Source organism: Dendrobates tinctorius, unplaced genomic scaffold (genome assembly GCF_039654945.1).
Source record: "Dendrobates tinctorius isolate UK_male_01 unplaced genomic scaffold, ASM3965494v1 ptg000105l, whole genome shotgun sequence".
NCBI classification, from domain to species: Eukaryota; Metazoa; Chordata; class Amphibia; order Anura; family Dendrobatidae; genus Dendrobates; species Dendrobates tinctorius.
Genome location: NW_027361773.1, coordinates 7,708,914 through 7,723,667, shown reverse-complemented (window position 1 = coordinate 7,723,667; position 14,754 = coordinate 7,708,914). Strand labels below are relative to the sequence as shown.

Sequence of the window (14,754 nt, the reverse complement as noted above, 5' to 3'; positions counted from 1 at the left end):
TCACACATCCTACATCCCATAGTCCCATGCCCATATACCCATCACACATCCTCCATCTCATAGTCCCATGCCCATATACCCATCATACATATTCGCCATCCCATAGTCAAGTGCCCATATACCCATCATACATATCCTCCATCCCATAGTCCAGTGCCCATATACCCATCACACATCCTCCATCCAATAGTCCCGTGCCCATATACCCATCATACATATCGTCCATCCCATAGTCCCGTGCCCATATACCCGTCATACATATCCTCCATCCCATAGTCCAGTGCCCATATACCCATCACACATCCTCCATCCCATAGTCCCGTGCCCATATACCCATCACACATCCTCCATCCCATAGTTCCATGCCCATATAACCATCATACATATTCGCCATCCCATAGTCCAGTGCCCATATACCCATCACACATCTTCCATCCCATAGTCCCGTGCCCATATACCGGTCATACATATCCTCCATCCCATAGTCCAGTGCCCATATACCCATCATACATATCCTCCATCCCATAGTCCAGTGCCCATATACCCATCACACATCCTCCATCCCATAGTCCCGTGCCCATATACCGGTCATACATATCCTCCATCCCATAGTCCAGTGCCCATATACCCATCACACATCCTCCATCCCATAGTCCCGTGCCCATATACCCGTCATACAAATCCACCATCCCATAGTCCAGTGCCCATATACCCATCACACATCCTCCATCTCATAGTCAACCATTCTGACATTATAATGAGTGGCGGGGCTTGCAACCTATGATGACATCAGCGTCGCCATGGCAACCATTGTGACATCATAATGAGGGGCGGGGCTTGATACGCACACACTGTTTCCCCAGTATGCAAATAGGGGCATTATGACATCATAATGAGGGGCGGGGCTTGACACGCACACACTTTTTCCCCAGTATGTAGATAGGGGCAAAATTGTTTGGTTAATTGGAAGGCGCAGGGTTAAAATTTTGCCTCACAACATAGCTTAGGACGCTATCGGGGTCCAGACGTGTGACTGTGCCAAATTTTGTGGCTGTAGCTGCGACGGTGAGGATGCCTATCCCGGACATACACACACACATACATATACACATACATACATACATACACACTTTTCTGTGTGTCTTTTTACTTAAACTTATGGAGTTAAGGCCCCGTTGCACATAACGATGTCCCAGCGATCCCACCAAAGATCCGACATAAATGGACATCGTTAGGCTGATTGCTGGCGAGCTGTCACATAGACAGCCCCTCCAGCGATCAGGACCAGCGAGCAAGCTGGTTTCCAATGTAAACAGCGGGTATCCAAGAGCTGCGTGGCTCTTAGTTACCCGATGTTTATGTTGGATACCAGCATCCAGTGTCGCTGATCGCTGGTCTCTCGCTGCCACACGATGCGTGCTGGCCAGTGGGAGACCAACGATCAAAAAATGGCCCAGGATGATCCTGCACAATCAGCGATACCCGGCAGGGGGGCCGGTCGCTGATCCCCATCACACACAGCGATATCGCTGGAAAGATTGCTGATTCTGTGACGCATCAGTGATCTCGCTGTGTGTGACGGGGCCCTTAGTAATGCGGGTATCTTATAGATGCCTCTTCATTACAAATTCCTGGGCTTGATATCAGCAACCATAAAACAGCTGACATCAACCCCAAAACCTATTACCCCACTTGCCACCACACCAGGGCAAGTGGGAAGAGCCAAGAATTCTTTAGGGGGTGCAGTTTAGAAAGTGGGATCAGTTGTGGAGTTTCTACTGTTTTGGCATGTTAAGAACTCTAGATCAGTCAAATTTGGGTTCTAAAATTCAAATAGTGCTCCTTCCATTAAGAGCCCTTCCAATTGTCCAAACAGAGGTTTTTGACAATATGTGGGACATCGCTACGCTCAGAAGAAAGTGGGTAACAAACTGATTGGTCCATATTTTCATGTTACTTCTTGCAAAAGTTAAAAAATTGTAGCTAAAACAACATTTTCATGAAAAAATTTAAATATTTCTATTCTTTGAGGGGTCTAGTTTCCAAAATGGGGTCACTTATGGGAGGTTTCCACCGTTTAGGCACATAAGGGGCTCTCCAAATGTAGCATGGCTTCTGCTACCAATTCCAGCCAATTTTGCTTTCCAAGTTGAATGGTGCTCCTTCCCTTCCAAGGACTACCCCATGGTGGCTCAGTGGTTAGCACTGCAGCCTTGCAGTGCTGGGTTCAATTCCCACCAAGGACAACATCTGCAAGGAGTTTGTATGTTCTCTCCATGTCTGCGTGGGTTTCCTTCAGGTTCTCCGATTTCCTCCCACACTCCAAAAGACTTAAGGGCCCGTTACACACAGTGATCTCGCTGGCCAGATCGCTGATTTTGTGACACATCATCGATCTCTCCAGCGAGATCACTGGGTGTGACATCCAGCGGTGATTGGCCCCCCCGCGGGGTATCGCTGATCGTGCTGGATCGTCCTGGCCCGTTTTTTCATCGCTGGTCTCCTGCTAGCCAGCGCGCATCGCTGCGTGTGGCAGCAGGAGCCAGCGATGAGCGATGCTGCACGCTGGTTACAACGTAAACATCGGGTTTCTAAGGTCCGCGGGACCCTTAGAAACCCGATGTTTACCCTAGATACCAGTGTGCACTGCAGGCAGGGCGGGAGGTGCCAGGTGGAGGCAGAGCGGCGCACAGACCGGAGTAGCTCTGCTATCTGCTACTCCAGTCTGTCAGACCGGAGTAGCAGATAGCAGAGCTACGCTGGTCTGTCTGCGTCGCTCTGCCTGCAGTGCACGCTGGTATCTAGGGTAAACATCGGGTTTCTAGGGGCGCCGCGGCCCTTAGAAACCCGATGTTTACGTTGGTAACCAGCGTGCTCGCTGGTCCTGATCGCTGGAGGGGCTATGTGACAGCTCACCAGCGATCAGCTAACAATGTCCCAGCGATCTCATCCACGTCGGATCATTGGTGGGATCGCTGGGACATCGTTATGTGTAACGGTACTCTTACTGATAGGGAATTTAGACCGTGAGCCCCACTGGGAACAGTAATGATAATGTATGTAAAGCGCTGCAGAATAAGATAGCGCTCTATAAGCAAAGCATAAATAAATAATACCGTGCCCAAACAGTATTGTTCGCCATATATGGGATACTGACGTTCTCAGGTGAAATTGCACAACAAATTGGACTGTGTATTTCCTCATTTTACCCTTGTAAAAATGCATAATTTGGGGCTATAGTAACATTTTTGTGGGAAAATCACAATCAAGATAAATTCCTTGAGGTGTCTAGCCTCCAAAATGGGGTCAATTGTGGGTTATTTTCACTGTTTAGGCACATCAGGGGCTCTCCAAATGCAACATGGTGCCCAATTCCAGCCAATTTTGTTTTCCATAGGTCGAATGGTGCTCCTTCCCTTCTGAGTGCCAACACAGCAGTTATTCCACCACATATGTGGTATTGGTGTACTCAGGAGAAATCTTACAACAATATTGTATGGTTCATTTTCTCCTGTTAACCTTGTGAAAATGCAAAATTTGGGGCTAAAGTAACATTTTTGTGGGAAAAAGTAACATTTTCATTTTTTCCGTTCACATTGCTTTAGTTCCTGTGAAGCAACTGAAGGGTTAATAAACTTCTTGAATGTGGTTTTGGCCAGCTTGGGGGTGCAATCTTTAGAAGGGTGTCACTTTAGGGTGTTTTCTGTCTCATAGGACTCTCAAAGTCACTTCAAATGTGATGAGGTCCCTAAGAAAATAGTTATATAAATTTTGTTGGCAAAATGAGAAATTGCTGATAAAATTTTAACCCTTCTATCTTCCTAACAAAAAAAATTGGTTAAAAAATGATGCTGATGTAAAGTTGACATGTGGGAAATGTCATTTATTAACTATCTTCTGTGGTATATCTGGTTTAAGGGCATACAAATTCAAAGTCTGAAAATTGTGAAATTTTCACTTTTTTGGGGCAAAATTTTCAATATTTTCATAAATAAATGCAATAAATATGACCAAAATTTACCACTAACATGAAGAACAACATATCCTAAGAACATTCTCAGAATCACTGGTATACGGTGATGCGTTCCAAAGTTATTACCGCATAAAATTATATTTGTCTGATTTAAAAAATGAGTCCTGGTCATTAATGTACAAAGTAGCTCGGTCCTAAAGGGTTTAAGAGAACCTGTCCAAGATTAATATACATTTTGTGGTAAAGGATTTCGTAAGACATATTTCATCATGGTGTTTATATGCATGCGAATCCAAAGAGTGGTGCTACTCAGTGATTATCGGTCTTCTCTCTATGACTGTGCATGAAGAGATAGCTGTCAATCACTTGTAGGACCACCCAGTGGTCTCCTATACATAGACTCCATTGATTTCAATGAATAGAATACAAAAATACAAGTTATACTGAATCTTTTCCCATAAACCTATATTTCTTTCTCCTTAGCTTCTCCTTCTCTATGACATGCTGTCCACGGATCAGTACTGTACAATGTAACAGGTTCTTTTTAACTTCTGCAATGTGAATTAAAATCCGCAGCCATTGAGTAACCTAAACTGTCATTCAAAAGTTATGAAAAAGTGTATTTTATGTAGTATTATAACCATTAGCGTCGCTAGGCGTTATTTAGTAGCAGCTTTAATTTTAGCCTTGCCGTTCCCAAATTTGCAGGACTATGTATAATAGATTGCTGATACTTATGTATTTCCAGTTGACAACGATCCCCATTTCATTATAAATTTACCAAAGAGTCAGACAGATGTCTGCTTCAATATTGATGCACAGGCTGGAAGTATCCTGAACATGATGTCAGATCCAAAATTAGGTAAGGAAATTGTACGCTGGTAATACACATGTGCCTTACCTTATGCCTTTACAGCTAGGTTCACACTAGAGTTAGTTTTTCTGTTTTTTGTAGAAACAGAAAAATGTAACTGTTGTAAAAATCTCATCCATTCTATAATGGATAAAGATGTCTCAAGGCAGACCCCATTTATAATAATGGTGTCCATTTGGTTTACGTTTGGGAGGCCATAATTCTATTTAAAAAAAAAGCGGCAAGTTGCACTTTATTCTCCAGAAGTGTGATCCTAGTCGACCGCTACATGCAAGCTGATCGGTGGTTGTTTAATAGTCTGTTTAGACAGATAGACAAGGTACCCAAAGTTACAGATCCTTGGTTATATGATTGATATTCTGTGTGGATAAAACATTGTTCTTTGAAGCACATATTTACACAGGATGACGTGCTGCCAAGAACCATGATTTTTAAGCAATCTTAAAAATCATTTCAACCACTCAATGAGCGTATAGCTTCCAAGTTTGAAAGCTATTCCCTATCCATGGGATAGGGCTGAACTTGCCAATCGCCTGGACCCCACTGATCCTGAGAACTCTGAAGAGCCCTGTGTGAATGGACCAGAGGTCAGTTATGCTTACTGCCACTCTATTCATTTTTAAAGAGACGGCTGAAGATAGCCAAATAAGGCTAGGTTCACATTTGCGGTTGAGTCCGCAACTGGAAACGCATGCAAATGCATGCATGCGGTTGCGGACGATAGGCAAGTGCCATTTTTTAATTTACATAAGCCACGCCCAATGAGCCTATCTTATGTAAATTCTTGCATACGCTTGCGCTTACATAGCCAGTAATGCAGTTTTTTACGCAAGTCATCCGCAGTAACCCACATTGCGGATGACTGTGGATATTTGACGCCGCAAAAAATGCAACATGATGCGTTTGGCACACCCCGCCGCATACCACAAAATGGTGCAACCGTATGCTAACGAACGCATACAAGCGCATGTCCCTACGTACCCCATGTTAAAGATAGGTACGCAGGACGCATGCGGATACATCCTCATCAAACGCAGAGGACTAAACCGCAAATGTGAAGCCGGCCTAAAGTGGCAGTGTGCTTGATCAACCATGGCTCCATTCACATTCAGCATTGGTAGGGGTACCAGCAACCCAAAATATCACTAACTTGTGGATGCGGATACAGTAACTTTCAAAATTGACACCTTTACACTTGGACTCACATCTATCAGCAGTCCTGAAAGTTGCATTGAGCTGGACCTGGACACAACTGATAGCGTATTGAGCCCTGTGGATGCCGTGTTTGCCCACTATGGTGTAATCATACTGAAGTCTTGCTGGCATTTTTTCTTCAAGTATATGTAACAGAAGGAATACAAGAAAGGATCTCAGTAAACTGTCAACTCTCCATGAACACTGTGACTATATCTGCTTCCTTTTACTCTAGGTATTACAATTAATGGGAAAATTGTGACTGCTAAGAAAGCAAAGGATGGCAAGCTAAACACCTACTTTGGCACGTTTGGCTTGTATTTCCAGCAGCTGAACATGAAGATAGAAGTAAGCACTGAGCAAATAACAGTGAAAGATCCATCTCACATGAGAGTGATGAAGTGGTCCGAGTCCAGTACTCTGACATATAATAGGTGGGTGAATCATTACATAGTTTGTTATGTGGACTGAAAACGGCAAACATTTCCTAAATGCTTTTTTGCATTGCAAGTAATTTATTTACTACCAGTTAAAATGATGAATGATGGCATAGGGGGACCCCCAGCTTTGAAGTGCACAATAGTATGTATACAAGTACGAAATATTCTGGGGTCTGTCACATGTGATTGAATATATACAATATATACAATATATAGTATATATTCAAAGTGGTGTCCATTGGAGATAAGTGAGAATAACTTCTAGTTTTGTGGGGTCGATCTACTGGGACCCCCACAGATTGCCAATACGCACACTAGACAATCACAGCATAAAAAAATTATTTCAAGATGCATTTCAGTGTTAAGCATTGTAAATAAACATCACTCCATAGCATTCTGAGCAATTAGTAAAGGCAACACTTGCTCATTCTGAATTTGTTGCTATTGCAGACTGGTTGTATCAATGAAGAAGGAAAGCAATATCACCATCACTGTGGACAATGACTTGTCATTCCTTATTATTCTGCATCGTGTGTGGAAGGATCACCCTGTCAACGTGGACTTCCTTGGTTTATACTTTCCTTCCAGTGACACATTCTCCGATACAGCACACGGTCTGATAGGTAGTATATTACTTAGAGTTTTTGATAACTTACTGGTAAACCACCCAAATTTTCATCATTATCTTCTGTTTGGTGATTATTACTATTTACATATGAGACAATGTTTTAAGAAATTAAAAATTACACGGATGACTGTAGATTATAAGTAGTTATAGCTGAATTTTGACGCTTTCATACAGAATAAGTTTAAAGCATAAAGCAACGTGACATTACAAAATTATTTTTGCCATCTCGGGTTCTGTTTGCAGGCTCAAAAATTTCAGAAAAAATTAAAAAAAAACTGTTAAATAGCATAAATAATGGAAGGATATCAATACACATAAAATTTGCGCTCTACACCTTTATCTAGGCCAGTTTATGAAGGATCCTGAAGTCAGTGTCTATGATCTGCGACCTGGAACCGATCCTGAGAAACCAATCGCTACAATGAATGTTAAAGGAAAGCAGCTGACTGTAACAAGGTTTGTATAAGAACACATAAGCTATATACACTGTACGTCATTTAATCCAAGAATATACATATCTAGTCAACGTACATCACACGATTAATCTAGAAGAGTCTCATCCTTCTCTTCTATGTTTTGCTGGGATCATCTATCATTTGGACTACAGTATAGGGACACTTTGCATGGTATACATCAATTCTGCACTACATTATCTAATCCAGCTTCAGTGATTAGCTTCTCAAGAGTAATGGGCGAACCCGTGGATGTTCGGGTCCGCTGGGTTCGGCTGAACATCTAAAAAAAAAGTTTGGTTTGGGTACAAGAATGGCACCCAATCCCAGACCCCATTCAGATGAATGGGGGCCTGAACATCCAGTTTGTCATGCTGTCATCTGCGTCACAGCACGGCAAACATGGGCTCTGATTGTCAGTAAGATCATTACTGACAGCGTGAGCCAGCAAAGGTTACTGCCGGTCACTGCCATTGGCTGATCAGTGGGTACTACTGTCATCAGCGTATGCCTGCTGTCGTTAAGACTCTGCTGATGGGAGTATTCATCAGCCGGCATCTGTGCTACAAATCCTTTTTTTTCTTTATAAATTACGTGGGGCCTCTTTTAGTTTTGATAACAAGTACAGACAAAACTGGCAGCTGCAGTCTGCAACCCTTAGCTGTCAGCTTTATCATGGCTGGTATTCAAGTATAGAGGGGTCCCATGCCATTTTTTTAAATGATTTAAATAATTTAAAAAAAAAACATGTGGGGTCACCCCCATTTATGACAACCAGCCAAGCTAAAGCAGACAGCTGAAGGCTGGTATTCTCAGACTGGTACGGGGCCAATGATATTGCCCCCCCACCTCCCAAGCCTAAAAATAGTAGCCCGCAGCCACCTCAAGAGAGGCGCATCTATTAGAAGCGCCAATTCTGGTGCTTTGCCCGGCTCTTCCCACTTGCCCTGATCGGTGGCAAGTGGGGTAATATTTGTGAGGTTTATATTGTCAGCTGACATCATGCCCGCCGGTTAGTGTTATCATCCCCATAGTTAGATTGCAAAAAAAAAACACAGCCAGAATAAAATGCTTTAATTGAAATAATGACAGACTCCTTTATTTGAAATAAAAAAGCAGTTATAACTCACCTTTACATCTAATCAACTGAAGCTCTTGTCACCTGAAAAAGACACAAAATAAACAACCATAATACTCACCTTTACGCCTATTTGACAAATGCACATGTCCCCCGTAAAAGAAGAAAAATAATAACCATATCCCTCGCCTATCTGTTGAAGATAATCCATATCAGTCCTAAGAAGAGCCGGATGATTTAGACAGCGGTCACATCAATGATGCGACTGCTATCCATGCCAGCCGGCTCAGACTGAGACAGAAGAGCTATTATGCTCCTGCAGTGTGTAGCGGTGACATGAGAACGGTCACCGAAGTCCATAGCTGATGAACAACTGTGTCCTCACTTATGAAACCGCCCGCTGCGTGAGAAAGTTCATCTAATAGATGTGCCTATTCTGGGGTGGCTGCACGCTGCAATTTCTAGGCTGGGTGAGGGCAATATCCATGGACTCTTACCAGTCTGAGAATACCAGCCCCCAGCTCTCTGCTTTAGCTTGTCTGGTTATGAAATATAGTGGGGGGGAACTAATTTTTTTATTTTTATTTAATTAAAAAACATGGTGTAGGACCCCTCTATTCTTGATAACCAGCCATAATAAAGATGAAAGCTGGGGGTTGCAGCCCACAGCTGACAGTTTTGCCTGAACTGGTTATCAAAAATACCTACTGTTTGGGTTCGCGCATCTCTACTTGTCAATATTCTGTCCTTGTCTATACATTTGGAACATCTTAAAAGGGAACCTGACAGTAGATTTCTGCTATGTTTGAGGTGCACGTCTTAAATATATTCCAGGAAAAGCTTGAGACAAAAGCTTCAAACATCACGATAGGTTCCATTTATCTTGGTCTTTTTAACCTCAGCTGGGATATTATGTGTTAGCGTGCCTTTTTTCACTATATAAAAGAAATTAAGAAAACCTTCACTTTCCTATGGTGAAGGCCATAGCAAAACATGTGTTCTTTTTTCTTTATGCATGGAACCTATAACTGATTTATGCTACTGTATAACTATACAATGGCATAAGTCACAGATTTTACTGAGAAACTGTTAGAAAGGGTTTGATCGCTTGGACCATTGCACAGCGTCGATTCTGAGATATCAAGCATGTGACCACTGAGCCATTCATTCTAAAAGGGAGTGCCAAAGACCAGTCGAACACAGCGCTCGCCTACTTTTGGAGGTTCAATTGGTAATGAATTGAATGAAGGTTTACATGCTTGATCTCCACTACATTCAAACATGGCTCTTCTGAGCCACATTCTCGGGATGAGTGGGGGTCTCAGCAGCTCAACTTCCAGTGACAGGGAAATTACCCCCTATCCTATGGGTAAAGGATAACTTCCAAACTTGGTAAAAACCCCTTTAACAATATTGGGTTAGGCAAGAAAGTTTTAGAGGCAATCGCAGATAAGTTATCTAAAAAATACATATTCCTAGCAAATACGACAAAAAATGAATAACTGGTGCCGCGGAGTATGATCTGACTACTTTTCTCTATGCAGAGGTGTACAGAAGGAGTTCCACCACAACAGAATTGATGGAACAAAAGTGACCTGCTGGTTTGTGCACAACAGCGGAAAGGGTTTCATCGATGGACACTATAAAGACTACATGGTGCCACAGCTCTACAGCTTCCTAAAACTCCATTGAAGAACGTTGTTATAAAAAAGTGACAAATTGTGCTAAGAAAAATGCGATAAAATAAAGTTAGTCATGGTGTTACACAGAAAAAATATCAAAAGTGGACAATATGACAATATGCTATATTATATTCTTATCTCCGTCAGATGGCATCATCCCAAAGCATGAGATCGATGTAAAATAAAGGACATGTTACAGGGGATTTGTTGTACTGTTCATGCATGTTTTTTCCTAGTGAATCTCAATATATCATGGTCATGTTAAAGGCTTTAGTTGATCTTTGGGTTGGCAAATAAGGATAATAATTTGGCAATTGAAATCTATTTAACCAACCAAATAGAACATGTAATTTTATTTTTTATTCATTTATTTAATTGTTATACTTTTACTATGTAGAAATTATGAAATCTAAAGCTCTCAAAAAGGTAAATTTAATCCTGTATATATAAATACCACCCTGATCACTCGTCACTAGAGTTGAGCGACTTTTGGTTTTTTAGGGTCGCGTTTCGTTTCGTGAAACCCGACTTTTCCAAAAGTCGGGTCGAGCAAGATCGTCCGATTATAGGGAAAAGTCGGGGTCGTCCCAAAACACGAAACCCAATGTAAGTCAAAGGGGAATAAAAGTCGGCAGTGAGAGGAGGACAGGAAACACACCTACAGTGCCCATTTGAATGCCAAAAGCAACAATTCTTCTTACTTAAGCTTGTCAACCTTAATTAACTTCATAATACAAGTTACGCACTGAAAAATGGGGGTTATTTGGCTAAAGTTGTGGGGGGGGAGGGCTGGCTGCAGGTTTTCATGTGCCCTGGGCGAAAGAGCGCCCCTTTAACACATACCACAACTCATCATGCTCCGATACGGCAGAGAAATAGCGGTAAAGTACAATGAAAAATACCTCACTTTTTACATCTCATGACGAGGCCCATCTATTTCTCCATACAGAATCATTGGTCCCATATAATGTTTGAAACAGTATATGATGAGCTCCACATAATGCTACAGTATATGTTGGTCCCCATGGATGAAGCTCCACTGTCTTATGGGCCCAAATAATGCTCCAAACATAATGGGCCCCATTTCTAATGCTCTAGTGTATAATGGGCCCTGTAAATGCTGCTCCAGTGTCTGATGTCCACCTTTGGAATGTTCCAGTGTATGGTGGGCCCCATCTATCATTCTCCAGAGTATAGTGCTCCCCAAAAATTGCTGTCCCAACATTGAAAACAATCAAATAAGTCTCCTCGCTAGGGAATCCATGTACTTGTCTGGACTCCTCGTCGTCCCCATCTTCCATCTCACTGCACAGTATTTCAACTTTGCAAGTGCTGTGATCCTGGGCAAGCAGGGGGGGCCCACTCGTTGGCGATGGCACTGGCACAGGGCCCCTGATAGTACGGTGGTGTGTCTGATGGCGGGTGGGCCGAACCTGCACTTTCATCTGCAGCTTCATCTTTGTCACCGTGTAAGATGGAATTGTATATGGGAAGGGTAACCTGAGTTTCATCAGGGTCAGATTCAGGTCGTGTAGCGTGCGAGGGGAATGTAGTGGTCTGGGTCAATGTACCAGCAGATTCATCGAGCAGTGGCTGGGCATCAGTGCACTTGTGTCGCCCCCAGGATTACGGTCGCCACAGTGGCATTACCTTCTTCCTAGGGAGTGTGATGTCATGCTTGGGAGCAACGAAGGATCTCTCTAGCAGGTTAACTGATTGGGCGGCGTTATTCCCACGAGATTGGCCAATAACTGGTGTGTCATGCCCTTACATGTCCGTGGCTGCATGTGCGCTACACTGAAAAGGCCAGCGTTTGTCGCTTACAGGTGCAGATAATCCGCTGAACAACGTTAGTGATGGGGATCACTGATTACAATTATTACCCGCTAACAATGATTTCCCAGTAAGTGCAGGTCAACCGCAGTTCCGGAATTAGGCCTAACCGTCATTCCTGAAAAAATGAAAAACTTACGTGTGCAAACCACAGGTGCTGTAGCTTGCTTAACAGCTCGCCAGCCGTTCGCACGCCCAGTATGGATTACACGTGATTGCACAAAGGTGAGAAAGGGTACCGTATCCCCAGATAACATGTATGGATAGCGTACACATTCAAAATATATGTCTAAACATCAGGAGGCAGGCTCAGACGGTGTTAGGCCCAGTATGGATTGCACGTGATTGCACAAAGGTTAGAAAGGGTACCGTTTCCCCGGATAACATGTATGAATAGCGTACACATTCAAAATATATGTCTCAGGAGGCAGGCTCAGACGGTGTTAGGCCCAGTATGGATTGCACGTGATTGCACAAAAGGTTAGAAAGGGTACCGTTTCCCCGGATAACATGTATGGATAGCGTACACATTCAAAATATATGTCTATACATCAGGAGGCAGGCTCAGACGGTGTTAGGCCCAGTATGGATTGCACGTGATTGCACAAAAGTTAGAAAGGGAGAAAGGGTACCGTATCCCCGGATAACATGTATGGATAGCGTACACATTCAAAATATATGTCTCAGGAGGCAGGCTCAGACGGTGTTAGGCCCAGTATGGATTGCACGTGATTGCACAAAGGTTAGAAAGGGTACCGTATCCCCGGATAACATGTATGGATAGCGTACACATTCAAAATATATGTCTATACATCAGGAGGCAGGCTCAGATGGTGTTAGGCCCAGTATGGATTGCACGTGATTGCACAAAGGTTAGAAAGGGTACCGTTTCCCCGGATAACATGTATGGATAGCGTACACATTCAAAATATATGTCTATACATCAGGAGGCAGGCTCAGACGGTGTCAGGCACAGTATGGATTTGACGGCCCAGATTACACAGCGGAGGAGCAGGGAGAGGTAAAGATTGCAAATGCTGGGGCCCTGCCCAAGCAAGGGGGGCCCACTCGTGGGCGTCGGTACTGGCACTGGGCCCCTCATAGTACAGCGGTGTGTCTGACGGCGGGTGTGCACCACCACCGTCAGAGACACTTGATTGCACTATGAGGGACCCTGTGCCAGTGCCCACGCCCAAGAGTCGGCCTACCCACCTGTCCAGGGCAACGGCACTCGCATGGTGTCGTGCGCTAGGTGGTGACCCCGGCCATGGGGGGGGAGGCAGCACAGTTGGGGAGTTTTAGAAAGTGGCATATGTTGATGTTGGACATTCAGCTGATGCAAAAGGCGAAATAGGTGAAGTCCCAGGAAGAGGTGGACCAAAGCAAGCCATTTTTCTGTCACCCTATGTGTCATCAGGGGAAGGTGGGACAAAATCCTTGGAAACCCATGCATGGTTCATTTTAATGAAGGTTAGATCATCCACATTTTGGGTTGACAGACAGGTCCTTTTTTCTGTCAGGATTGATCCAGCTGCACTGAAGACTCTTTCCGATAGCACACTTGCAGCTGGGCAAGCGAGCTCCTGTAAGGCATATTGGGCCAGTTCAGGCCAGGTGTCCAGTTTAGCGGCCCAATAGTCAAAGGGGAATGACCTGTGTGGGAGAACATCGATATGGGAGGAAAAGTAGTTTGTAACCATAGTTGACAACTGCTGTCTCCTGTCACTTTCCATCGATGCAGTATTACCAGTTGTGTGAGCGGTATTTGAAAAATCAGTCCACAACATTGTCATGAAACCCCTGTCTCCAACGCCACTTCTGCTGTGTGCACCACGAACACCTCTGCCAAGCTGCCCCCGGCCCGTACGGCTCGTGTGAGAACCATCACCGCTGCTGTGTGCTGGGAATGCCTCAAGCAACCGATTTACCAGAGTTGCTTGTTTATTAGCCAATATTAGGTCAAGGTTTTCCTGTGGCATGATGTTTTGTAATTTGCCTTTATAGCGTGGATCCAGGATGCTGGCCAACCAGTAGTCATCATCGTTCATCATTTTGGCAATGCGGGGGTCCCTTTTTAGGATCTGCAAGGCATAATCTGACATGTGGGCCAATGTTCCCGGTGTCAATGATGCACTGCGAGTGCTGGGTGGAGGAGCACTTTCTGGCAAATCCACATCCCTCCAGTCACGCACAAACCCTGTACCAGACCTTGCCACGCCAACATTTTCACTTGCCCCACGAGATGCATCCTCCTCCCCTAAGTAATCATCCCCATCATCATCGTCCTCCTCCTCTTCTTCCTCCACCTCGTCCAGGAGAGGTCCCTGAGCAGACAATGGCTGAATGTCATCAAGGATTCCCTCCTCCTCTTCCTCCTCATCAACATTGGCTGCAGACGCCTGCTCCTTAAGGTGCATCAAAGTTTGCATGAGCAGACGCATAAGTGGGATGCTCATGCTTAGGATGGCGTCGTCTGCGCTTACCAGCCGTGTGCATTCCTCGAAACACTGAAGGACTTTACAGAGGTCTTTCAGCTTCGACCACTGCACACCTGTCAACTCCATGTCTGCTCTCAAAGTGCCTGGCCGTGTATCCTCCCA

General features: G+C 44.1%; 1 protein-coding gene across 1 annotated transcript in view; it reads left to right on the top strand.

The window, feature by feature from the left end:
* The window catches only part of ITIH2 (inter-alpha-trypsin inhibitor heavy chain 2), a 72,493-nt gene extending 61,969 nt beyond the window's left edge, over window positions 1-10,524 (top strand). The window contains exons 17-21 of the mRNA XM_073589033.1: window positions 4,722-4,835; window positions 6,277-6,475; window positions 6,932-7,104; window positions 7,454-7,565; window positions 10,184-10,524. Coding sequence (XP_073445134.1) covers window positions 4,722-4,835; window positions 6,277-6,475; window positions 6,932-7,104; window positions 7,454-7,565; window positions 10,184-10,331 — 746 coding nt within the window. The 3' untranslated portion in view covers window positions 10,332-10,524. The remainder of the gene's footprint in view (window positions 1-4,721; window positions 4,836-6,276; window positions 6,476-6,931; window positions 7,105-7,453; window positions 7,566-10,183) is intronic.
* The last annotated feature ends 4,230 nt before the right edge of the window (window positions 10,525-14,754 follow it).